General features: G+C 46.5%; 1 protein-coding gene across 1 annotated transcript; it reads left to right on the forward strand.

Annotated features, from left to right (window-relative positions):
* On the forward strand, positions 1 to 24,009 carry imp3 (IMP U3 small nucleolar ribonucleoprotein 3). The gene is made up of 7 exons (XM_006635066.3): positions 1 to 245; positions 1,662 to 1,769; positions 10,091 to 10,165; positions 11,700 to 11,779; positions 16,171 to 16,222; positions 22,014 to 22,086; positions 22,990 to 24,009. The coding sequence occupies exons 1-7, from the start codon at positions 109 to 111 to the stop codon at positions 23,014 to 23,016; spliced, it is 552 nt and encodes a 183-aa protein (XP_006635129.1). The 5' UTR covers positions 1 to 108; the 3' UTR covers positions 23,017 to 24,009.
* The last annotated feature ends 1,451 nt before the right edge of the window (positions 24,010 to 25,460 follow it).

Raw genomic sequence — 25,460 nt, forward strand, 5'->3', positions numbered from 1 at the left:
TAGGTGACGTCAAAGCCCAGCGATTTCTGCTAGTGACGGAGAGCGCCGGAAAGAGGAACTTGGAGAGTTTGTTTAAGTTTTTGTGTCGTTTTGCAGTAATATAGAAAGATGGTGAGAAAGTTGAAGTTTCACGAGCAAAAGCTCTTGAAGAAAGTCGATTTTATCAACTGGGAAGTGGACAACAACTTACACGAGGTGAAGGTGTTGCGTAGATTCCACATCGAGAGGAGAGAAGACTATACCGTGTAAGGTTTCTCTGCTGATTCAAACTAAACACGCTGGGCTGTGCGCTTTACTGCACACGGGAACAGACATAAATTGCGCAAGCTCTTTGTTGCTTCTGCGGTTTCGAGAAATAGGAAAATATCTGCCCTTTTTTTACAAACAGATAACTTGTAGCATAAGTTGTTCTGTACGCATGTTTTTTGAAAGGGTATTACTTGCTAACGGAACCCTTTATGCGTGTTTGTTGTGAGACCCATGCTTAAGAGGCTCGTAGAAACGCTGAAACTACTGAAGCTTCACGTGAAATACGCTTTAAATTGTAAGTCTCATGCTCAGACGTGGGCGCCGCCATGACACTTTTCTCTTGCCGCGGGGTGCTACATCGGTTGTCTTTTTCTTCGTCACGCAAGCACTTTTACTTTTAATCAAGTTTAGAACCAACTAAAGTAGATGAAAGTGAAGTTGACAGTGGCATTGCCGTTTGCGTTTAGGATTCGTAGCCTTTTCTCCTGCTGTTTGTGTCGATGGGTTGGGGGACTTCGAATCCCAGCATGCTCCGCGGTCTGTTGCGCTGCAGGCTGCCTATATCCGAGCGCGTGCGTGGTTTTCCTCACTGCGGTGCGTATCATGGATCAGTACTTCTTCTGCAAAACCAGAAAAAGCTCTGAAATAATATACCTCCTTAACCGAAACTGCCTGGGGTTTACGGCTGGAATTGTCAATGTTTCACTTCTTCATTCCTGTTAAAAAGAGTTAAATTGGGCTTCCTTGCCTTTCAATCGCATCAGGTCTGATTTTAACTCCTTGGAACAGCTGCACCAGAACCGCACACGGACTCTGGACAGCAGTGTGTAAAGGCACTCAGAATACTGCCTGGGTCTCTCCAGGCCATCGCTATAAATGAGAAGCTTTTCTCATTAGAGCCATCTGCTTAAATAAAGCATTAAACAAACCGCTCCTGCGATCAGTCATAATCTCCATACTGTTATACTTCATTTCTCTGTGCCCCCCTTCACTATCCACCTCTCTCGCTGTCATTATTTTCCTGCCGGTATCAAATCAAAGTTTATTTATCAAATGCTCAACAATACAGCGTGCAGCAGTAGTTGCTGGTAATGAAATGTCTTTTCTGCAAGCTCACAAAAATCACAAAATAGAGGTTATGAAAATAAGGTTACATACTAATAGATGTAATAGAAATTGAATAATGAGTCGAGCTGCTATGTGTCCATGGTGTATGCAATAAATACAAGTAGTGCAGTTATGCTGAATACAGTGAAAACTGTGTCCATGTAGCCATTACAGGTGATTTGCTAAAGGATCTGCAGGTTGGCTGTTTAGCAGTCTTAAACGGTACCCCTGTTCTTCTCTCCTGTTTGCTGTTGGTCCTCCCTGTTCACCCCTTCTCCCCCCTCTCTGCCCGCCTCTCCCGACAGGTACAACAAGCTCAGCCGTGAGATCCGGCAGCTGGCCCAGAAGATCCGGGACCTGAACGAGAAGGACGGCTTCCGCGCACAGAACACCGCGCGGCTGCTGGAGAAGCTGTGAGTCGTGGGGCAGGGCTGTGTGCGCGTGTCGGACACGGAGGGAGGGAGAGGCATTCGGCAGCGTGGGCTGACCCGGTCGGCCAGGCAGTCGGTCCATCGGTACAGTGTTGGGAAAGGAATGGACAGGAACAAAGTCATGGATTTATCTCATAAAGATGTCAACTGTGGTTTACAGAAATGCATTGTGGGATGCTCAGAGGGTTAAAACCACTGTTTCTCATATAGTGTGACCTGTGTGATATTACAGGATTTTCAAGACCTTTAATACAGCTGAAGGGCTGATATGCCCATTTTTACATTAATAAAGCAGGTCCAGCTTCTTATGAAATCCATTCTATTTCAAAACTTCAGCATTTGTCTGAGCTTCTAGCGATGATTAGTGATTTAGTTTTCATAGGCAAAAGACTTTGTGCCACTCATTCATTCACACTGTTTAAATTAGAAACTGTGCTGTTTTTTGGGGAATGCACATCCACAAAACACCGTTCAGTTTCACAAATTAAATGGAAATGAGTTTCATAAGTGTAGCATCCTTATATATTGTGGTATCTCAATTTCTCTCCTCTAGCTACAGTACAAAAGTATGTAGTAATCTTGAAAAACGTCTGTCTTTTTTGGATTGTGTTCAAGCTTTGTTCTTAATCACAGGCTTCATTATTTCAACTTTCTTTTTGAGGCTTTTTTTAAAATTTCTTGTAGAACTTAAAACATTTAATAGGTGTCAAGCCTGTGCTAATCAGTCCAGGACTGCCCTCATTCAGGTGTGTAAGGTGAATTATATGAAATATAGCCAATTGGGCTGAAGTAAAAGGAAGATCACAGACTCACTGTGGGAGGTGTCTGATACAGGGCCATTCTCTCCTGTCTCTGTTCATCGCTTTGATCACTTACTAATAGTCGTTTAGTCAGAAATAGGGGAGCAAGTGAGTCTGCGAGCCGAGGAGAGACTCGATTAAATTCTGTGGGCTGATGTTTTTGGAAATAATGTGCTTTAACTGAGGCCTCTCTGAAACCAAGAGGCGAGTGCTGAAACAAGCAGATCAGTTACAGGCAGCAGTTAGCTCTGCTGATTAAGGGCCCAGTTGGAATGAAAACCAGCAGACTCAGGGGTACTTCTGAGAGCCCCTGCTCTGAGCCCTCCGCAGTATGCACTTCTGCTGGCGTCTTTCCTCGTGCTTCTTCAGTGAAGCCCTGCTGCTCTCCAAACACGTTTTAATGTGCACAGTGGTGATTTTAAAGCAGTGGTGCTGGTCACGGCCTCCCTCCACTCACAGTGGCCAAGCCAGTGCAGGTGTGATGATTCACAACTACCCAGGTAGGGATCTACATGCTATAATATTCTCTCTCCTGCATATTTGACACTTTCTGTCAGTTTGTCATTGTATGATACAATGTGCAGAGAGTGGGAGGTATTGAGTGATATGAATGAACTGCGGACTTTGTGCACTTAGTAAGAAGTTAATACCATTGCAACTACATTTACTTTTTAGAATTGGCAAGAATTGCTGCTTTGGCATTACAGAGCCTGTGTTGCCAGTCGCTCATTGCAGCAGTGCGGACACAATGTTGCAAACATGGGGAGATGTCTGTGATTTTTTTTTTGCATTGCTCAGTTTGGAGGGCGCTCTGCGGGAAGTTAACTTTCTCTCCTAACGGTATTGGGCCGACAGAGGGCTGGGTATTAATACAGGTGTAAAATCTAGTGGCACTTGCAACAATGTGGAGTTAAAAGCAGTAAAGGAAGTTAAAGTAAAGGAAGATTCTGTGATTGTTGTCTGTGTAAACATTGAAGCTACCTTCCTGCCTCATTATCTCCCTGAAGTCCAGGGTGAACGGGCTGGACTCACCACACTGAGGAGAGCTGCATTGAGAGTGAGTGTAGACCTGCCTGCCTGAGTGCCTTCAGAGGGAATAGTATTGTTTACCTGCTGATAACAGCGGTGTAGATTAACACGTTCCAGAGGTGGAGGGGGGTGTGGGAGATAAGCCGTTGGTTCTCACCAACCTGCTTTACCGCAGTAAGATAGATAAATGCAGCTAGCAGCTGCTGGATTTACAATCGCAGGTTAACAGTGGGAACTGGGACGGGAGTTGTCAGTTCTGCGATAATGCTGTGATTTACAGATGTGATTTTTTTTTTGGGGGGGGAGAGAGAGCACATTGTCTATTCTTTCTCACCATTGACTGAGACTCTCTCAGCCAGAGCCAAAGTGCAGCCTCAGGTGGCCACTCCAGGGGAGTGATTATGGAGAGGGTGATTGCAATGTTGTAAAGCCATCAGTGTTCTGGTGAGAAACTACTAATGTACCAAAATAAAAGGAAGATCCTAATCTTGGAGAGCAAACCAGGAAATGGGAATGATCTGTACACAGCCCTTAAAATCCAGTGAGACGCTGGTCGAGTGGATCCTCAACCGGGGCCTCTAGGGGGTGATGCTGTTGTGATGGACGGCCACTCTGGTCACTGTGTCTCCCGCTCGAGGTGTCCTGTGCTCCTCTTCAGGGCTGCGCAGAGCTGCGAGCTCCTGGGCTGGCTGGCCGGCCGACCATGTCAGTGTAGTCTCTTTGCTCTGCTGATCAAAAGCTCTCTGCAGAACCACTGGCAGAAGCCTGAATTCACGCGTGAACTGGAGCGTTTTAATGGCTTTCCCTCTCGCTTTCGCTGCTTGTTTTTGTGCTGCCTCTGTGCTTTGACCCTTCGAAGTAGGGTGGTATCGCCGGCTATTGGCAAAGCCTCTGGGATTGTGGGACAATGCAGTGGAGCTGTGGATTGCAAGACCTGAGCTCTGTGGTGTTAATGGTAGACGGTCTCGCCGCAGGGCCCTTACAGCAGCTCTTCCTTGGGCTGGGCTTTGTGTTCTCAGCGCGGGGAGGCTGAAACACGGGCCGAGATGGACAGCTGGTTTTCCATTTGCTCTGGGAGAAGGACGGAAGGATGGAGCGTTTTTCAGATAGGCAGACGCAGACCCTTGCCTTACCAGCCTGTTTGCGGCTCATTGCGTATCATATGGCCCTTTAAGGAGAAACGGGATAGGGGTCTTCTTTTCCACAGGAAGTGGGTATATATTTAGGGCAGATGTTCCTGCATTGCTGACCTATTTACACTTCCTATTGCCATTAAATCGGGCTCATGCACGTGGCACAGCAGAGCTTGAGCAGGGTCAGCTCCAGTACAGGGGGTGTGGGATGTGTGGTGTGCAGGGGAGTTGTGTGTCCACACTCTCTTTGCATGGCTCATCCTGGGAGCAGTTTCTCCATCTCATTCCTCATCTAAAGGTCAGGCCTTTTCCTGGAGGGTCCTCATCTACTGAGTTTCTAAAGGTTGGCCACACCTGTAAATTATTGAGGACTTAAGTGTGTAATCTGTTTGAGTATCCAGAAGGTTAAACACTACTTATATTTTGTCCCCAAGTGATCTGAGAATTAGCAATTGACATGCTTAACTAATACTATCTTTAGAAATTGATTTAATGGTAACCTGTAAGGAGAGAACCTGACAACTCTGATGCTCTGTCCTGGACATGTTGATACTGTAGAAGAAGCCTAGTGTTCTTACTTTGTTTAAAAAGAGAACACATTCTTCTAGAAACCAGGAGACAGTTACTGATTTCATGAAGTCATTAAGAGTGCAGCCAAACTCCAGGGCAGTGTGCTGTGCACCATACACACCAGCTCTGTGGTTGCTGTGTGAGCTCAGGCCCCCTCAATATTTATGATCCTATTAATGTTAAAGCAGGGTGAATGTGTTTTTGCTTTGCTCTTGTGTGGGAGATTACCATAGGATTGTGCTTTCATAGTGCTAAATAACTCATGTCTTGGACTCCACTGTCCGCTTATCTGACTGTTACAATTCAGTTGATTGGCCATTTAACTACCAGTGTTAATGACATCATAATCATAAGTAACTGGCATTTGATCTGACAGTGTCATCCGCTGTCAGCAGACATGAGCAGTACGTTTTGGAAATAGCTTCATAATTCTAAAAACCAGCCTTATAAAAAAATACCGACAAACCCTAATATTTGCACTTAATTTGACTTTTGGTTTTGAAACCTGAACAGTCTGACCATCACCACAAAGCTTTTAGGAACTTAACAAATACGCAAAATGTGTGGGTAATTACCAAGTTCTGCTAAGAAAAACAGTGCATTGGGGTGCTCCCATCTTCGTGGAGGTATGTTTTACAGGATGTGGAGAGCACTAACTTCTTTGGCATTGGCAGGAGCGCAATGAGAAGGAATGTTCCCAGGAGGAAGTATGAAACCTTCATTGATGATAAGAAGTTCTTTATGGTTTTATACCATTAATGAAGGTAGTGGAAATGGAAGAGGGGCAGAGAAACACTTTGTTAGTGAATTACAGTAAAGACAAGTGCCACCAGTCATTTTTAATGCGTACTGTAGTTATTGACATTTGTCAGATTGTTCCTTAGTGGTCCAGAACCTTCATGTGCTTGTATCCCAGTCTGTATTTTACAACAGCAACAGTAGTCCTTTGAGTCCAGAGTTGCCTTCCTGTTTCTTGTTCTGTCTATGTGGTGGAAGGACAGAGTACAGAATATAAGTTAGTTAGAACTCTTGGGAGTGATGATGTCGACTCCCTTTCACCACCACCCATATGCATCATCTGGATGATGTGATGGCAGCTAAAGTATGCCAGTACTCTTGCCACACATCAGCTATCAGTGGGGAGGACAGCAAAGTGATGAAGCCAGTTCATAGCCGGGGATTATTAGGAGGCCATGGTTGGTGAAGACTGGGGTTTAACTTGACCAGGACACCAGGATAACACCCCTAATCTTTTTGATGTTTGACATCCTGGGGTTTTAATGACCACACAGAGTCAAGGAGCTTGGTTTTACGTCTCATCCGAAGAACAGCACCTTTTTACAGGATAGTGTCCCCGTAACTACAGTGGGGCATTAGGGCCCACACAAACTACAGGGTGAGCGCCCCCTAAAGGCCCTGCTAACACCTCTTCCAGCAGCAACCTAGCTTTCCCAGGAGGTCTCCCATCCAGATACTGGAGCAGATTACTGTCTTGATTGATCAAAATCTTACTGGTGTGGACAATCTGTAAAAACAGGTGATCTGTAAGACTACCTGGCCTAAGACCCTCCAGGACCATGTGATATTGATAGTTCTGTGCTGCTGCAATGTGATATTGATAGTTCCTGCCCAGGTAGTGAGGGAGAAGGCCGAGCTGGGGGTCTGAGAGTGAGCAGTGCATGCTGGGCCATACCTGGAGCCTGGGGCAGGGCCCTGCAGGCAAAGGGTACAGGGGCCTACAGAGGCTGGTTGCTGAGCAAGAAACAGGAATGGAAAACAAGCAGTTGAAAATGACAAAATGGGAGGTAATACCTAATGGATGATGACAAAAATAACACTAATCCAAGCTAGTCCTGAATAACTCGGTATTGAGTAAACAAAACAAAAGCAAATAATCAAGAATGTGTAATCCAGAATGAATGATAAAGTAACCGCTCATCTGACACACTACTCAGGATCCTGGTACAATACCAAAAAAAAAGCGTAAACCAGTAACTGTGTTAACAAGCAGTGACCTGAACCCGGGCCCGACACCGAGATCCAGCCGACCGAGCCTCGGGGCTGGTGCTGTGTGCTCGTCGGGCTCTGCTCGGGCTTGGGGAAGTCGGGGAGGCGTGGGGTTTTGAGCCCTCCTGGAAGGGGTAGGGTTACCAGGGGTTTGGCAGGTCCAGGTTGGGGTGGAATGTGCTGTCCTGAGCTGGTGAAGGGATGGAGTGTGGCCACAGCAGGGCTATTTATACAGCCCTGTGGGAATCGTATACAGCCTTGACCCACTCTGGCGTTGCAGTGAATCGCTGGCACCCAGCCTGCTGGCCAGTGTGGCACACCCCCAGCTCTCCCACAGACACGCCACAGACCTCATTCTCCGGCACGTAGCATCTGCTGCGCCCCATACGGTTCAGATGGAAGTTCCTAGAAATTGCCACTTCTGTCCGAAACAGCTGCCTGGAGCCCCGAGAGGCTTAACCCCCAAAGTCTACTTTAATTCAGCAGTTTGTCCGTTTGAGTTCTGGCATACAGATGCTTAAAGGTATTGTGAGTGTGCATCGCCGGGGCTGATGTGAAAGTGTACAGCCCTTTGTCCCTCAGGCCTGCAATGCCATGTGGCTTCGTGCAGCAGTGGATACCAGTAACTGTCCCCCTCCCCGGCTACTTTGCCCCAGAGGGGTATCTAGTCTTGAGTTGCTGGCGGCGTGCCAGGGAGATGGTATCACCTTGTGTGTGACCGCTCTGGGTGTGCTCCCTGGCGCCCAGACACTGGGCTCTTTGTTTGGTTTGAGAGAGGGGGGAAGTGGGTGACCCCATCCTTCTCCAGCCCAGGACCTGACCCCATCCCCCCTTCCATCCGGGCGCACAATGGCACTCTGTGCTCCCCTCCCCGAGAGCGGGGCAGAGGGAAGGCTGTAATGTGAGATGGGGAGAGGAAGGTGGTGATACCCGCTTGTGCTGCTGTGAGGCAGATACTGTCCCGTAACCTCCCTCCCGCTGATGCTAGCCTGTGATCCTGTTCAGGTGTGTGACTAGAAACTGCCTTCTCTCATTGTGCCTGGACTGCTGTCCTGGTCTGAGCTGGTCTCTTTCCTGAGCCCCTGTCCGGCTTTAAACCTGACATCCTCCACTTCCGCTCTGAAGTGTGTCTGATAATCGTCTCAGTGTGGAATAAACGCTATCGTGGCCCGGTGAGGTGCACCCGGTTCTCTGCCGGTGTCGGTGTTTAAAGATAATCCTGGTGGGGTAACCATGTAACCTCAGTGGAATGACCGCCATATTGTCTGGTGGAGGTTGTGTGTTTGTGTTTGTATCCGTGTGTACCGGCGTGGCAGCATGTGACGGTGAGGTTACTGTGTTCCCACAGTGCGCCGTGCAGCCGGAGGGAAACATGAGCCCCGCTGGCTTGTTGCCAGGGAAACCCACACCACAGTGCGTTGCCCATGCCGGATGGCAGAGGTTAATTGTGTCATAAATTCTCGACCTGCTAGAGGCCGGGCATGCGGGATATTCACACCTTGCAGCGTGATACCCAGTCAGCAGCACAGCGAGATATACATAGATATGAGGATACACAGCCTTCTGGCTAAATACGTCTCCCATCTCTTTCTGATATGTGTGCCTGCGTTTGTATACACACACAGCCTACTGGGGATGCACAACCTCTGAGGCACTCAGGGCAGATAGTGGTGCAAATGCAAATTGAGCAGTCCTAGTGCCTTCGAACATACAAAGTCAGAAGCCCTTACAAACGCCCAGAAAAGCGTTTCTCATATTGGTTCACATAGTTCTGCCCATGGATGTGCACATGCTCTCGCGCCCTCCCACTGGAAGGGATTCTGTGGGAATGAGTGGGAGTTTCAAGGACCCCGGGCTTGGGGGCCTCACACTCAGACACAAGGACACTGGAGACCCGGAGCAGAGCCTGACGACCAGTTCTGAGTTTTGGGGAAAGGCAGTTCCCATGTACCTATGTTTACACTTCTGGGGCTATAATTCATGCCGGTTTCAGCAGCTTCCTCTTACTGGAGGTTTTTTACTGAGTGTTTTTACTGCACTCCATCTGCTCGCTCTCTCAGGCTGTCAGCTGGACTGCTCTGCAGGCTGTTGCTCTTCCTGGCTGAGGTGGGGGGAGAGGTAGCTGGGGGGAAGAGAGAGGAACCCTGGGCCGGGCCGGGCCGGGCCGGGCCGGGCCGGGCCGGGCCGGGCCAAGTCCCTCACTGTCTGGCTCATCTTCACGCTGGGTTTTGCGACAAGCCCAGCCGGAATCAAGCTGCCCAGTACTGGCCTGGGCCGAGCAGGGCCAGGGATGGGGGTAGAATCATCTGTGGGCTGTAGAAAACTTGGAAGGAGGAGCTGGATTCTGGTTCTTTTCTCGAGCTGATGAAAGCAGGACGTGGGGTTGTTTTAAGTGGAAATCGGAAAACAGGTAGAAGATGACGTAATTTTTTTTGTGTTTTTTATCTTTAAACTGACATCAAAAACTGCTTAATTGAACAGGAAGAACACCTGGGGGTAATTATTTACTGCAGGTGTTCGAAGAAGACCTGTTGATCTATGTGGCCCAGACACTCCTGGTAATCGGCTCTTACAAGTGCAAGATGGTGGGAAATTTAATTTGCTTGCGTTGAGATTGAACTCTTTCTGCTGTTTGCCCTAACTTTTTTTTTCCTGTTTCAGTTAAGTTATGCTGTGCTAGTAATTCTTCTCCCTCACTTTCATTTCAGTTATTGTGTGACAACCTGTGATGTGACAGTAGCTTTCTCTCCCTCTCTGTCCTCAGGTACAGCTTGGGTCTGATCCACACCAAGCAGAGCCTCGCAGTCACTGAGAAAGTCACGGCATCTTCCTTCTGCAGGTAACCTCCTCCTCGGTCACTCACGGTGTGCAAAGACATGCTTCCAGACGCACCCAAGCCCTACAACACACACACACACACACGTCATACACTGTACCCATTGACATTGCCCGTGCTCATAAACAGCACACTTGAATTGCCCACATCAGTGCAACACAATCGTACAAATGCAGCACACTCAAGTAGTACACGCACAGCCTGAGTTGTGAGTGAGTTGACATAGCACTTACTTATACATCCTTATACAATACAATGTGTATTCAAGCCTTACAAATGAGCTTAAACGTTTTTTTCCCCAAGTTAAGTCGCATCCCGTTAAACTATAGTTACTGCTTGGTCAGCAATCTCATGTTTTAATTAGGAAATGGAGTATTTACTGCTGCTGATATTCATCTGTGGAAATGTTGTGCAACGTGTAGCAAAAAATAACTGAAGCACAAAACCACACTGCAGACTGATTCCAGGGTTACAGGAGGAATGAAACACGAGTCAAACCGGTTTCGGGATGAGCGATCAGTGTCGGTGAAACTTCAGTACTCTTGTAAAATCGTCAGAGGGAAACAGCCTTGTTTTGTAATTTATGGATTTTTGTGGCTTTTAGGATCAAAAGAAGCTGGTTTACAATATGCTTAAAGGCATGAACATCCCAAATTTAAAACCCTACGTATATGGCATTGTGTAATGGTGGGTTGCTTTGTGTGCCAGTCCGTTGCGCCTGCCCGCTGTTGTGTTGTTAGTGTGGTTTAAACTCTGCAGAGGTTAGACAGCAGCAGTGTGGAGAGCCGGTTAGGCCCACACTGGGAGTGTCTGAGCTCCCCCTGGCCACAGGCTGGGGAACTGCACTCAGGTTGGTGTTCATTTCCCAGTCTTTGTCTAATTACAACTCCAGAGTTTTACTTTTCACAAGGTAATAAAAACATTTGAAAAAAAACTGTACAAGTGTGGGGCACCATAAACGATTCCCTTAGTGGCCGTATGTTCCGGAGCAGATGTTTTAAATAGAACTGGAGATATTTTAAAATAGAGGATGGATAATAAGTTTAACAGTTGCTTCCGAGATGACCTCTGTAACTGCTCTGTGTTTTTGCCCCTGATCCCCTTGGTGTGAGGCCTGGGAATTCCAGCCGCATGAGGTGAATGGTAAAGAAGGCATCGCAAGACTTTATGAGCGCCCTGTGTGTTGAAAGTATAGCACTGCAGAGGCCTTATGCTTCTTGGCCAAAATGTCAGGAACCCCCCTTCAGTAATATTGGGCTCTGTGAACAGAAGGCTTTGGCATGTTCCACAGGAGTTGAGAAATAGTTGCAGTCCAGTCGTATTCTTGTCACCCCTGCTTTCAGTAGGCTTGAGTCTGCAGGTAGTCTGACTGCTGCTACTGAGAGATGCTTTTTTTTGCCTGGGTTCCTTTGGGGTTCTATGCAAGCGCAACCCTACTGGATTTGGTGTTCTAACTGAGTTTTTCTCTCTTACCTTTCCTCCCTTTCACCCCTGAACTCTTTCCCATATTCCTCTCTGTCTGCGCTGGTCCCTGCAGGAGGCGGCTGCCCAGTATCCTCGTCAAGCTGAGAATGGCGCAGAACCTGAAGACGGCCATCACTTTCATCGAGCAGGGGCGTATCCTTAACTGTGGTCATGGACGACGGCGAATGCTTAGCTATCACCTGTGCTGGTGCTGTAATATCCTACTACTAGTGCCACTCTGTCTTCTGATCACTCTGCTGTGAATGCACAGTGCCCAGGTCAGCTGGCAGTAAGGGCTTGTGTTGCCTCAGCAGTGTGTTTTCTGTGATCAGAAAGCACGGGGTAGAGGAGGAAGACGCTAGGAAGATGGTAGCACCGCCTGCTCCATCTCGGTGCTCCCATGAAACTTCTGCCCCCCCCCGAACATCCTGGCAATGGTGCTTTGAACCAACAACCAAGGCCTTACCCGCAGGCTTGTGGATTTCAGTTTTCTGTCTGGTGCACGTTCGTAAATTTGCTTGATCTGCTTGCTTGCTTGCTTGCTTGTTTAGACTTGGTTCATTGGCGAGTCCAGATTGTCAGACATGCTTGAATGCTTGAACATACTTGAATTCAAGAGTCCATTTCACAGACCTGTATGCCGGCTCTCTTCCACTTGCTTGTCATGATTTCTGACTGGTCGCTCAGCTGACAATGTTATGTATGACCCTGTACGAGACACGTGGAAAGGAAAGAGAAGATGTTGGGTACTGTTGCTTGGGTTGACTGGATAGGAAAAACGGCCGTGCTGTGTTATCTGGAGCTCTGCACTCTTCTGTCTCTCCAGGCCAAGCCCGCGTCAGCTGGTGCTGTAAAGTCCGCCTGATTCCTGATCGGGGAAAATATTTTAATCCAATCAGCGTTGTTTTCACATGACTGTCACGCAGGGCCCGGTTGCCATGGTTATGGTCAGTGGAGCTGCGTGGGGGGCTCTTTCTTTCACTTTGTCTTCTCTCTGACTCTCAAATTCAGAAGGAGCTTTACTGGCATTACAATGACTGCCAAAAGCACTTACAGTAAGAGGGTGGTGCATTGGCCAGCACAGTTAAACATTCACTCGGGACCTTCTAGAGAATGGTTTAACAGAAGTGAACATTTCTTGTTTACTTTTTGAATTTTGTCTAGCGCTAAAAATTAAATTTACACCGTAGAAGGTAGTGCAAATCTACTCATGTCTTAGTTTGTCTTTCTCATATAGCTTATCTCTGTCTGCCTCCCTCCTTCCATCCCAATCTCATCTTTGAGATTTCTTTCTCTGGTTTGGTTTCTCACTCTCTCTCACAAACTTTCTCTTTGTGTCTCTCTCACGGTCACGAAACAACTCACTGTTTCACCGATGGATCTCAGAGCAGCTGCGTTAACTCATCCTCCTTCCTGAGGTGCCCCACTTCCTCTCTTTCCTCCCTGCCTCTCTGTCAGTGATATTTATAGAGATAATAAAAACAATCTTCACGTTAGAAATAGATCTGTTGGTGATCACATCAGTGCTCCTCTCACACTTAAAGTACATTAAGAGCCCAAGAGAAGTTACAAATGAGAGGCTGTTTGGCTATCTATCCCGTTGTGTAGTTAGTAACTTTTGTTTCAAGAAAGCAGCTGTTTCTTGAAGAAGAGTCACAGTTTTGGCTTCAACAACATGGCGGGTAGCTTGTTTCACACTCCCACGACCCTTTGGGTGAAGAAATGGCTCCAGTTCTTGGTTTTTTTTGTTAATGAACTTCCTTTTAGTTTCCATTTGTCCTCTGGTGCACTGTTGATTGTGAATAGGTCTGCTACGATGACTTTCTCAGTACCTGTGAGGATGTTGAATATAGAAGGGTCTTGACATTTGCAAGGAATCGGTACCAAGAACCGTCACCAATAGCCTAATTCGTATAAAATCAAGTCCACCCCTATAATGTTGTGTAATCTACAGTGTATATAATATGTAAGGTTAAAAGGCATAAGTAACCCTACCTTATATGATGCATAAACTACTAATGCATTGGCTTTAGGTTAATTTAAATTTGTAATAAAAAAACCCTGTGGACACAGAACCGGAAGTGTTCATTACAATATAAAAACAAGACCAAGCTGAGGTGCAGATGCTGGGTAGTGGGTACTTGGGCAGGGGGAGAGGAGTGGTAACTGCTCTGAGCTAGTTTCGTCTCGTGGTTATAGTCTGTTGCGCTTAACAACGTTTAGCCACGTTTCGTCCCACTCTGCTCTTCTTCTGTGCAAGTCAGGCCAGACCAAATCCCGATTGAGTGAATTTGTAAGTGTTTAAATTTACAGATGTTGAGACTCCTTGGACTCTTCTTTGTGTGGAACTAAAGAGATTTAGTTCCTTCAGCCTCGGTGGAGGACATTCCTTTAAACCTGCGGTTGTATTTTAAAATGAACCTTGTCTTCAAAAGCATCTTGCAATGCTTGAACAAAGTAGTATAGGGTTTAAAAAAACCCCACAAGTACAAAAACCACCTACAACTACTTAAACATGCCCCATGTAAATACTGTGCACTGTTTACAGGAAGCTTCACTTTTCACTTTTGTGTTAACGTAGCTGATTTGTGTAAAACTCCTTGAAAGTTTGACGCATTTATGCTGTTTCCATTTCAAGATGGGTAAGGGAAAAAATGTGTGAAATGCTACATTAATCAAAAATGTTTCCAGTTTGGTTGTGCTTGACTGCTGTTTATAATTCTGTCTTGCTCACTGAGATGTGTTTGTGAAGTATGAGTATCACTGTTCTAAAACAAGGATTAGAAATCAGTGATGGCAAAATAGTTTTTTAACATTGTAAAACAAAACCTTTTCTGTACGATATGTAATGAAAATGCTTTTCAGTAAGCGATAAGTAAAATCAGCAGGTGTTCTGAACTCTGTCTAATACAGAGTGGTGCAGGCTATCTTCCAGTCCCTATCCCTACAATAATCCATTGTTTCTACTGGGAAAATTTCCCAGCATTGAGTTGCATTCTTACTGTTCCCCCCCCTTATCCCTGTTTTTATGGGTATTCCCCACTGTAAGTGGTTTCACTATGTGTTGTGCTTTTGTGGTCCCTTACTCCAGGATGGTGCACAACGGAAAAGGGGAGCAGGCTCATCTCCGGAATTGGGAAGGAAAAACATAGGGAGACTCTGTCTCTTCGGTTCTAGTCGGTAAAGGCTGAGCAGAGACTCGGTTGGCTGTTTTCTTAAAGGAAGTGCAGCTTGGTGCCGTCCCTTTTGAGAGGGGCACAGTGCAGGCCCACCGATGGAAATCCAAGTGTAGGTTTTGGACCAGGACTGGAAAACGCTTCCACAGGGAGAAATCGTCCTGTGTGGAATACGCTGGCAGGAGAGGCTAATGGCTTTACAGCGTCCACCCCTCTCTCTCTGGGGGAAGGGGGGGGGCATGTGTGGGCGTGGGGGCTGCGGAGAGGAGTAGAGGGGGTCTGCGACTGTGAGAAACAGGAAGTGTCCTGCGGAGAACTGTGGGAACAGCACAGGGAGGGCGAGGGGGAGAGATAGAGAGCGCCAGCAAAAGAGGAGCAACTTGGGCTCTCACATACTGCGCGGCTTTTTGGGGATTTCTAAATGCTAATTGCGGGACTTATATCTTGAGAGCTGGATTAATTGAATTTCAGCAGTAGTTCAAGTCAGGGTTTATGCAGCACTGCGTGCGCTATTACAAGCGTTAATTTATTTCTCCTAGCAGTGTTGTAGGTGCGCTGCTGAAACCAGCAGTAATTACCTTTCAGATCAGTGGCTGAAGGTGAATACGTCATGGGTAACAGACTGAATTCCAAGGTGTTTTCAGTTTGCATTTCGAGCGTTATCGCAAAGTTTCTGTGAAATGACATCGTTTCAGTAGATTAAAGAATTGAGCATTGCTGACAAGAAAAGCTCCAGCGATCAGAGATAAGCATGTACAGAAACTGTCGGTGAATAATCTGCTGCATTAAGCTCCCCAGGGTGCCGAAAGGTCACAGGGATTTGCGATACAGCACTGTGGGCCTGCCGAGCTGAGGTCTTTCAAGTTGCAGTGACATCACCTCGTTACCTCAGCAGTTCCGACTTTCCTGCCTTCTGTTGGCACTGTGGCCAATCTTGCTTTTAGTACTATAAACCACACCCTGACTGTGCCTGTCGAGCTCCAGATGAGTTTGAGCAGCGCTACCACTGGCGCATGCAACAGTACAGATACAGACAGTACAAGGCGGTGTGGTGGCTCTGTGGCTGGGAGGTTGCCGGTTTGAATCCCGCGGCCGGCAGAGGAATCCCACTCTGTGGGGCCCCTGAACAAGGCTCTTAACCCCCACTGCTCCAGGGGTGCTGTATAAATGGCCGACCTGCGCTCTGACCCCAAGCTTCTCTCCCTGTCTGTGTGTCTCATGGAGAGCGAACTGGGGTATGTGCAAAGACAAAAGAGTTATCTTATTTTATAATAGTGATGTGGGTGATCACCCTGTGGCGTGCCGTGGTGTCGCAGTCTTGTGGATGTGCGCTGTCTCTCTCCTGTAGTCCTTGACAGACTGATCCAGATGTGCGCGTGGGGCCTGAGATTGTGACTGACCCTGCTTTCCTCGTCACCAGGTAAGCCTGCTGTTGGCACACCGGATTGCACCCTTTCTTCTTTCCTCTCTCTGCTCAGTGGGCCGCAGGGGCGCCGGCTGAGCCCCTGTGCTTCGGATGGCCCGGCCAGCTGGGGTTGCAGAGAATCGAGCACAGTGTTTGCTGCAGGAAAAGAAAGCAGCAAAACCACAGTCGAGGATTGTTTTTGTGCCGGTCTTGCGCTGGCTTGTGGGAGGACAGGGGCAGAGCCACGGACAGTAGGAAGGTTGTGTCGCACACAGACACACCGGACTGAAGCTGTGGGCTAGAAGCAGTGCTCTGCGCCCGCACACTCTCTCACACATTAACATCCAGCAAAGCTCTGCAGCCATTCGAGCACCAGCAGTGGGAAACACTCTGCACTGTTCTTAATTATTGAACAGCTGTAATAACAGTATTAAACCCCAAATCATTTTAACAGTTAAGTCTCTGACTTACTGTTCTAGCTAAATAGTGTAATGCCTGTCCTTGTTTTTTATGACCTGTATATGTTTTCAATATGGTCCAGTTGATGTACATACCCATGTGTAAACAGCAGAACCGTAGTCCCAGACCGTTACAGATGTGAGGATTGTTTTAAGGTTCAACTCGGGTCTCGTATACATCTATAGACAAAGGCCAAGTGGAATAATTATTTAATACAGCTCCTCTGTTAACTCGGAGGTTCCCTGAGGAGGTCTGAGGACCCCTGGGGTGTTAAATGGGGTGATAAATGGGTTCAGGTTACTTTCTTGGCAGGACACGTGACACTGTTGCTGAAGGGGCTACTTTAAAAGTGAAGAAAAGAAAAGGCGAAAAGAGATCTGACTGATAAGTCTTAATTGTCTAATTAAATTGTCTTAATTGCAGTCCTAACGGAGGAGTTAGGAGTGAGCCCGGACAGCTCTGGGTGTTCCAGCTGTGCTCTTATCTCGCACCTGGGCTGTGGAAGGCCTCCCTGTGGCTCCGCACAGCCTCTCCTTTCAGAGCACGATCCCCCATATTCATACTTTCCCCCAGTGTTTTTATACCCGTCCTTGTAGCGGACAGAGCAGCTCTCTCTACCTCCCCCTGCTGGCGGAGACAGCGCACAGCAGGTCTTTACTGGCAGGCTGTACACCATCAGTCTTTTGCTCCAAGATTGAGTCCCTCTCCCTTTCCTGAAAGTGTAATGGTCCCTTGAGTATTTATGATCCCGACATTTACTGCAGTCCCAAAGAAAACCAGAATAACTTAGAATAATTAAAGGGTTTATATTGTCAATGTCAATGTGATCAGGTAATAATAATATTTGCTTACACTTATATAGGGCTTTTCTGGACACTCCACTCAAAGCACTTTTACAGGTAATGGGGACTCCCCTCCACCACCACCAATGTGCAGCATCCACCTGGATGAGGATTGGCTCTCGGTTAAGCTTGTTCTGAGGAAGAGCCTCCAAAGAAATCTAACAGGAGCCTATACCAGCAGTGCACCAGAAGAATGTCAGCATTAATTATATAATAATACTTTGATTTTAAACGGGAGGAATCCTTGTGCTGTCAGGTGTTGGTGTTTTTTAAAAAAAAGCTTTTTCACAGTTAATGCTAACTTCTGATTTCTGCATTGGTTTTCATAAGATTTGAATAGCAAAACAGAAGGCCGTTTTAGTCAATTTCTGTGGTTTTCATATATTAACACTTTCCAAGAAAGAAATGTGGTTTTGTTCAACATAATGAAATCTGTCAACACAATTTTGGCTGTTAAATGAGTAATATGGCACAGGATCTGTGAGAGAGGCGTGTGTTCTGGTGACCTAAAAACAGCCGCAGTGCTTTCAGTCGAAGCTGGAAGACTGATGAGATGGCTTATCGAAATTAGGACGTTGTCTGTCTTTGCTTTATATTCCTTTGGTCTTCTGGTCTTTGAGGAGATCCCGTGGTACAGTCAACTGAAAGAAGGGTTTACAATTCTGACCTTATCTTAACGTTGAGTGACCAACGCAAGTCATAAACCACAGAGATTCTTCTGCTCGGATAAAGTGCTTGACCGCTGTTAGCCAGTGCGAGAGTCAGACCATTTTCTTTCATGCGGCTACCCAGGTAGAAGAGGATGTGGGGCTCGCTGGCATGGGGGAATTGCATAAGAATGGGTTACTCAGTTGTATTGCAATCTTACAGTGAAACAAATTGCACAGTTCTCCGGTCAATTTCAGATCCGTTTGCATGAGGACTTGGCAGGAAGTTTGAGAGGTTTTTGACAGTGCATTAAAATGTTCCTGTGCGTTTTCTGCCCCCGGTGCAACAAAACAACTTTGTATAGACAGGCAATTTTTTATCGGTACTGCAGCCGAGAGCATCCAGCTATTTTGTACTTTAATGACGTTCATGATCAGTTGTGAGAAAATCAGATTCATAAATCCTTAGTAGTGAAACGTTGGATAACTTTTTGACTGGCTCCAGATATTTCTTGCTAAAAATCAAGATTTCCCAGATCGCAGCCATGATGTAAAGCCCAGTGTTCAGGGAGTGTTTAACACTAAACTAAGCACATAACAAAGGCTGTGGGGCAAATTAACATTTCATTTATGTTTCCCTTAGAGCACAGAAGTCTTGTGTGGGAAGAGTATATTAGAATTGCAGGCTAGTGTATCTACAGCGCCTTCCTGGGTTTATACTGTATTACCCCATCTCATGTTGTTCGTGTTTGTTTGTCATCTCTAATCAATAGCTCCTCTACAAGAAATGTTTTACAGCTGGATGTTTACTTCCTTACCTTATATGTATGAAATAGCTTTTAAAATTGCTTTGGATCTAAGTTGGTCTAAAACAGGGAACTCCAGACCTGGTGCTGGAGAGCCCCAATCCAGCAGGGAGTGTGGGTCACCTTTGACTCACCAGTCTCTAATTTCATGGAACACTTCCATTGTGCTTAAATAGGGTATTCCTCAAGCGATTTAGAGACTGACTTACTTGACAATTGCGTACTAAAATCTAAGTAATCTTCAGTCCTCAAGGACCTTAGGTCTCTTATTTGAACAGCTTTTAAAGATTTGCCAACCTTTTAAAAACGTGCGCCCTGTAAGAGTAACATGATTGGGCCTTCACGAGCGATGATGGAGGCTTCTGGTATATCAGAGGGTGAATGAGATGTGCAGACGGCTAGCCATAATGTGTCCAACAGGTGGTACTGCCTTTTGTGGTGGGCCTTCTTGGATGGGCTCGGCTGGCCCGGGTTTGACATGATGAGTAGAACTGGGCTCTCAGTGAAGTTCTGTGCCAGCACAGGGACACCACTGAGTAAACCTGCTCTGCACTGAACTGCTCTCTCGCAGTGTTGTTCCCTGTCTCAGTGGTTTTGTCTGTCTCTCCACTTTGAGCGTGTGGCTGCATCTGTGTCGGCGTCTCTTCCTCGGAGTGTGTGTGTGACTGAGTTCGTAGGTGTGACTCGGTGCCTGTGTTCCTGTACAGAGAGGTGAAGAGGTCAGCCTGAGCCCTGCGGTCTGAGCCCCCCCACCTCCCACACTTCCTGTGTCGTCTGCCCACAGGGCACAAGCTGTCACGCACTTCAGAAACCTGCCTGGCGCTTCTCTCCCAGGCTGGGCAGTGCGCCTTGAGTTCGTGTAACTTTCCGATAACCGACGGCCAAGTCTTGCCACGTGTAGAAAATTTTATTTTCGGTGTCTTTTGTTCATTTGCTCTTTGGTATAATTTTGTGCTGCACGATAATTTCATTTTCAGCCGATAAGTCATTTCCGCAAAATAAAAAAAAAAGTGAGATTTGGGTTGCTTTCAAGTGGGTGGTTTGTTACATATGTTCGTCATTTTACACGAAAAGTGCCATATAGATGCAGAACTTTTTCGCAGATTCCTTTGCAATATTTTCTCCTAAAGCTGCGTGTGATTATAAACAGCACTGTCCGTTTATCCTTGGAGGTTAGTACGGTGATCTAAAACGTCTAAAACTGTGCCAATGTGAGTGTATGTCCAGACAGTAATTTTCACAGCTGTTTTTCCAGCTTGAATCTTGTTTTGTGTAAGTCCTGGAGCAGTTTATTTTAGCAAGCTGCGTGAACGTCAGTTGTTGTAAATAGCACCGTCATGTACCCCTCTTCAGAGTCCTGGTAACGTGGAGCTGTGCTGTTTTCTTTAACTGTGGTTTCTTCTCAGGAGAACAATAAAGCCACAAAGAAGAAAACAAAGGAATTGCACTGGCCTTTCAATTTGTCATTATAGGACTCAGTTCAAAGAATTCTTAAATTACTAGCATTTATGCGAAGGGAGCAGTATTTTTAGAACAAGCTAAACATCTCTTAGCCAACTGACGTGTTCCATGCTGGCCGGAGTGAGGGCTCCACCTGCTGGCTGACATGTGCAGTGCCAGATGAGACATGGCAGGACGAACAGCTCAGCCTGACTGTCAGATCAGGACTTCCCACGTGTCTTCTGTTTTATCTTTCAGCCACATTCCTGCTAAATCCTTCATTAAGGTTTTTATTTCCTTAGATCCATTATCGGGGGTGTGAGAAGTTGAAGATTTAAATTTCAAATTTGTTGTCATGACCCAGAGCCACATCGACAGTAGTTACTTAAATGTTGTAATGAGAAATAAGATGAAGCTTTTTCTGAAGTCTTTGTGTCTGAGTAGTGGAGGGGAGCTGGACTTATCTGGGGAAACTGTGACCCCCAGCCTGCCAGGTGCCAGCTCCTGTGCAGTGATGTCAGTGAGGGACAAGCTAAGCTCATAAAACACATCGGTGCTGGGCTGATCATCAGATGCATGATCACGTGCAAAAGTAGTTCATTAACAGATTTCCATTTTAAAGGTTTCTTATCTTAAAAGTAAAAATTGAGACCAAACTTTAGTTGTCTGAGCTCGTCAAGAGCTAAAAAGGTAGAGCTGAGATTCAGGTGACTGCAGCAAGAGTCACAAGTCCTTCTGGTCTGGGCGGTTCTGTGGCTGTGCCTTACACATGCATGCGGATGAGGAGAGAGCAGGGCTCAGAGTCTGTGATGTGCTTTTGACCAGTGCCTCACAGCTCCGTTCGCAGCAGGAAGCGGCCAAAACGATATCGGAGACTACTGCCGGAGGATGAAATGTGAAATTCATGATCTGCTGTGTGAGGTGTGTAACTTGTCGGTGTCGGTGTCCAGATAAAGTCAAATGAACTAGGCTGTTAGGCAAGCCTCATGAAAGCTTTGATACGGTGTGGGTACATCGTCCCAATGCCTGGCTTTGAAGAATGAAAGGTCAGCCTCCTAAACCAAATACTGTCCTACCATCAGAAATATGTCAATAAATGTGGATGTCTGGAGGTTATGCTGCACCAATACAGTTCAGAATTGGGATTACTGGAGATCTGTGACCGGTAGCATATGGATTACCTGTATTCTGCTAGCATACTTTAGTATACTTTAGTGTTGCCATGTTGTGTTTGGATCTTGTATCCAAGTGTTTTCACTTAGTTTTTGGGTGTCATTCATATCAAGCTGTACAAGGGCATGAATTGTTAAATCTCATTGTCATTAGTTCTTTGGCAGTTCCACATACAAGGTGGTTGTATTAACACACAATAAGCCTTTAGAAAGCTCACCTGAGGTAAGGTTTTGTGCGCATTCCGTTTTTTACATTGAAATTGAATTTCAGTGTATATATAGATACCAATGTGAAGTTAAGGTGGAAAAAATTTTAAAACCAAAAAAAAAATGCCTGACACATTGTGGCGTGATGGGTTTCTCACAGTCTCTGGGGCAAAGGCGTGTTGTTTAAAGTACTGCATGCGTGTTCACTAACATGCCTGGCCCGTGTACTTTAGGAGTGTGGAGGACTTTGTGACGTGGGTGGACTCCTCCAAGATCAGACAGCACGTCATGAACTACAATGAAGAGGTGGGTCTCGCACAGACACTGGCAGGGTTCAACAGACACTGGAAGCCTGAAGAGGCAGGACAGGGCCCCTGCTTTGATCTTGAATGTCAAGAGCCTATTGATTTGTCAGGCATTTGTTAAAGAATCCCACTGAATCACATGAAATACCACATGACTCTCTGTTTTGTTCCAGACATTGACAACCTTTGTGTAGAGAAATGCTTCCCAGTACTAGTACTAAATGCTTTGGGTTGGTGATGTCAGTACCAGCTTGTATGAAGCCCACTGTTACAGCCTCTACTGAAAATAAGGACATTCACTTCCTTTATCGTATGTATGACATTCCTTAGAGACTGGGACTTATCCTGGTTGCTCTCTTTTGATCTCTTCCCAGGATAGCATGTGGTGTGCTAATCAAATATGAATGCAGTATACTATTCATTATACTAAACGAAGTGTATACATTTTATTTCTCTTCTGCTAATTGAGAACGTTTGTGAGCTGTGACAGTCTGATCGCTCATGCAGATTAGGATAAGCGGCAGCGATCCCGAGCACACCTACCTTTCCCTTTACACTGCACTGACACATTGACCTCTGGATGAACCACCTGCTACCTCACTGCAGTTTGTAGTGCGTCTCTGTTTCAGTAATCGGTGTTTTCTGTGCGTTAGTGAGTTCTCAATGCGTGTGTCCTTCCCCTTGGGTTCTGCACCTGCAGCTTTCACTGAGAACTAGTCTTGTACAGCAAGAGGAACTTTTTTGAACTTAATGTCTTGACATTTCCAAAGACCGAAAGATGCCGAGAGATTGTCCAGGATACACAGGTGTTAAATCAAGGGATTGCCACTAGATCTCCTCAGTCTCCTTACCACTGCAGTGTTAACAATGTACTTCTCTCTTCCCGTTCGTCTCTTTCTTTCAGAGAGATGATTTTGACCTGGTGGTGTAGTGGAGACGAGCAGGTCCGGACCACTCCCAAGATCTACATTGCATTGCCCTGGGATGAGTAGGACTGAAAGGCAAGAGTCCAACCTAGTGGTGCTTCACCAACACCAACCAGCAGAGGGTGGGAGAGATCTGCTTGCTTTATGTTGTGACGCCAGGATTTCTTGGCGATGACGGAGACCCACTGTCTTTCCTGGTTTTCATTCTAGCTCGGAGCTCATAGTTAGTCAGACCATTTATTAAATGAAGTTGCTGAATTAGACCTCAGTGATGTGTTAGTCCTGACACACACGGGATTCACTCACTTAGGGGTTTAATTATAGAGATCATCAGGAATGAACATCAGAAGACTGTGGGACTCCAGGACCAAGGTGAAGTTCCCCTGGTATGTACATACTGAACATAACTTAGTTCCAAAGACACCATCAAAGCTTTCCAAGCTTTTCCCCCAACGCGATGGCTTTTGACTGTAATGCAGTATGTCATATACCTGTTACGCAGTGGTACTGTTGCATTGTAGGAGGTGCTGTTCTGTGACACTGAATTTGGTCCTTTTCGTTTTGTGCATGTTGCGGTTTTGCACAGCAGACTGTTCCCTTGTAAAGTACCTGGCTTGGTGGCAGTTTTATTAAGTTTGCATCTGCATTTGAGTTGAGGAATTCCTGTACTAATTCTAACCCAGAAGTAACTTCATTCATAGATTCTCTGGCTGAAAAACATGCAGCCCCAATGCCTTTTTTTTTAACTTGTTACAACATGAAACATCACAGTCACCAAGAGAAATGCACACCTGTATTTCTGTAGTACACATTCCTGCCCTGACTCTTTCCCTGGACCTCTGTACTGCTTGCTGACCTGGCCATGATCATGATCAGTGAACCCAGTAAGGAGCTTCTGACAAAGTGTATATTGCAAGTAATTAAGTAGATCAGCATCCCAATAATATAAATGTTGTTCATTAACTGTCCTTTTCAATAAACGTATATGAGCTTTTTAATTGTAATTCATTATGCATTTCACATTCTACCATGTGAGAGCAGGTGTAAGAGAGGATTGCACCAATATCCAACAGCCAGTAGTTTGCTCTGGGGAGAGGGGCGATTTTTCTCCCAGCCAGGAGAGGTGCTCGCTCAGGGCCTGGTCCCGCTCTGGCACCCTCTGGTTCCGGCCCAGTGCCTGGGAGCTTGGCTAGCAGCTGGCAGCCCTGAGCTGGAGGGGAAGTGAAAAAGTGCCGCGGGTCTGATCACCTGCCGGAGCAAGAGAAGCACTTCGATCGGCCGCCTCAAGGGGACTGCTGCTGGCAGCAGGCTCGGGCCTGCGGAGTGAACCGGGAGAGGGGAGCTACAGCCACCCGACCTCTTCATTACTGTACCTCTTCTTCTGTAAGTGTCTGGCCCGGTATCCATCCATTCTGTGAGTGCTTTATCCAGTGCAGGGGCATGGGGGACAGAGCCTTTCCTGGCAAGGCAGGGTATATCCTGGATGGCGTGCCAGTCCATTTGCAGGGCAGCCACGCGGACAAGCGCACACACTCCCGGAAGCCAGTTAACCTACCTTTATGTCTTTGGACTGTGGGAGGAAACTCGTGTGAACATGGTGAGAATGTAAGAACTCCACCCATATAGCAACCCATTCTGGAATTGAGCCCGACTCCAGCACCGTACCACTGGGCAACCCGCAGGTTCACACATCTGTACTTATGGAAGTATGGAAGTACTCACATAGCCTATGTGCCAGGAAAACCAGGAGTCCCCCGGTCAGCCCTGAATAAAAGAGGGATGCTGACAGGCATTGGGGTAACATTGCACCTGTGGTGCCCCACTCCCTGCCTGGAAATGGTTTGTTCAGTGATTTAACAATAATGTTAATCAATAAAATGGAAACGTTTTCATCCGATGAAATAGTTTGAGTCAGACTTGCCAGCTTTCGTGCTGTAGGTGGATACGCGGGTGATGAGGTAGGAAAGACATCCATCGTAGAACACCCCCGGACCCCCAACGGTATTGTCTCCATTGAAATGTACCAGCTGCCAGCATAGCACACATACACCTGGTGTGATGGCAACAGCAAAGTAAATACAGTAGGTCAAAGCACATCCATCCAGGGGTCAGATGAGACCAGACTGCATGATAAAGATCACACGCCCTTCAAGAGAACTTCGAGAGCCAATTTGCTTCCTGGAGCCTGGTTTCAATGTCACTTCATCTACATCTGTAGCCGGTTGTCAGTCTAACAAACCTGAAAAAAAAAGGGGCTGAGAAAAGCTGATAGAGGAGAGTTCTTACTTCATGTGGGTTTGTACAACATCCAAACAAGGCGGTATACATCCAGAAAACAAAAGAGCAAAAAAAAAAAGGTTGAAAAAAGGCAATCTGCATGTCTGTCACATACTCGTTTCGACTGCTCTGAATGTTTTTTGTAGCTTTCATAGTGAAAGGAAAAGTGAAA

This window comes from Lepisosteus oculatus, chromosome 9 (assembly GCF_040954835.1).
Source record: "Lepisosteus oculatus isolate fLepOcu1 chromosome 9, fLepOcu1.hap2, whole genome shotgun sequence".
In the NCBI taxonomy this organism is placed as follows: domain Eukaryota; kingdom Metazoa; phylum Chordata; class Actinopteri; order Semionotiformes; family Lepisosteidae; genus Lepisosteus; species Lepisosteus oculatus.

Coding starts and splice junctions, on each gene's coding strand:
- imp3 (XM_006635066.3), top strand. CDS start 109: ATGGTGAGAAAGTTGAAGTTTCACGAGCAAAAGCTCTTGAAGAAAGTC. Junction 10,166..11,699: donor ACGGCATCTTCCTTCTGCAG/GTAACCTCCTCC, acceptor TGGTCCCTGCAG/GAGGCGGCTGCCCAGTATCC. Junction 16,223..22,013: donor CCTGCTTTCCTCGTCACCAG/GTAAGCCTGCTG, acceptor CGTGTACTTTAG/GAGTGTGGAGGACTTTGTGA.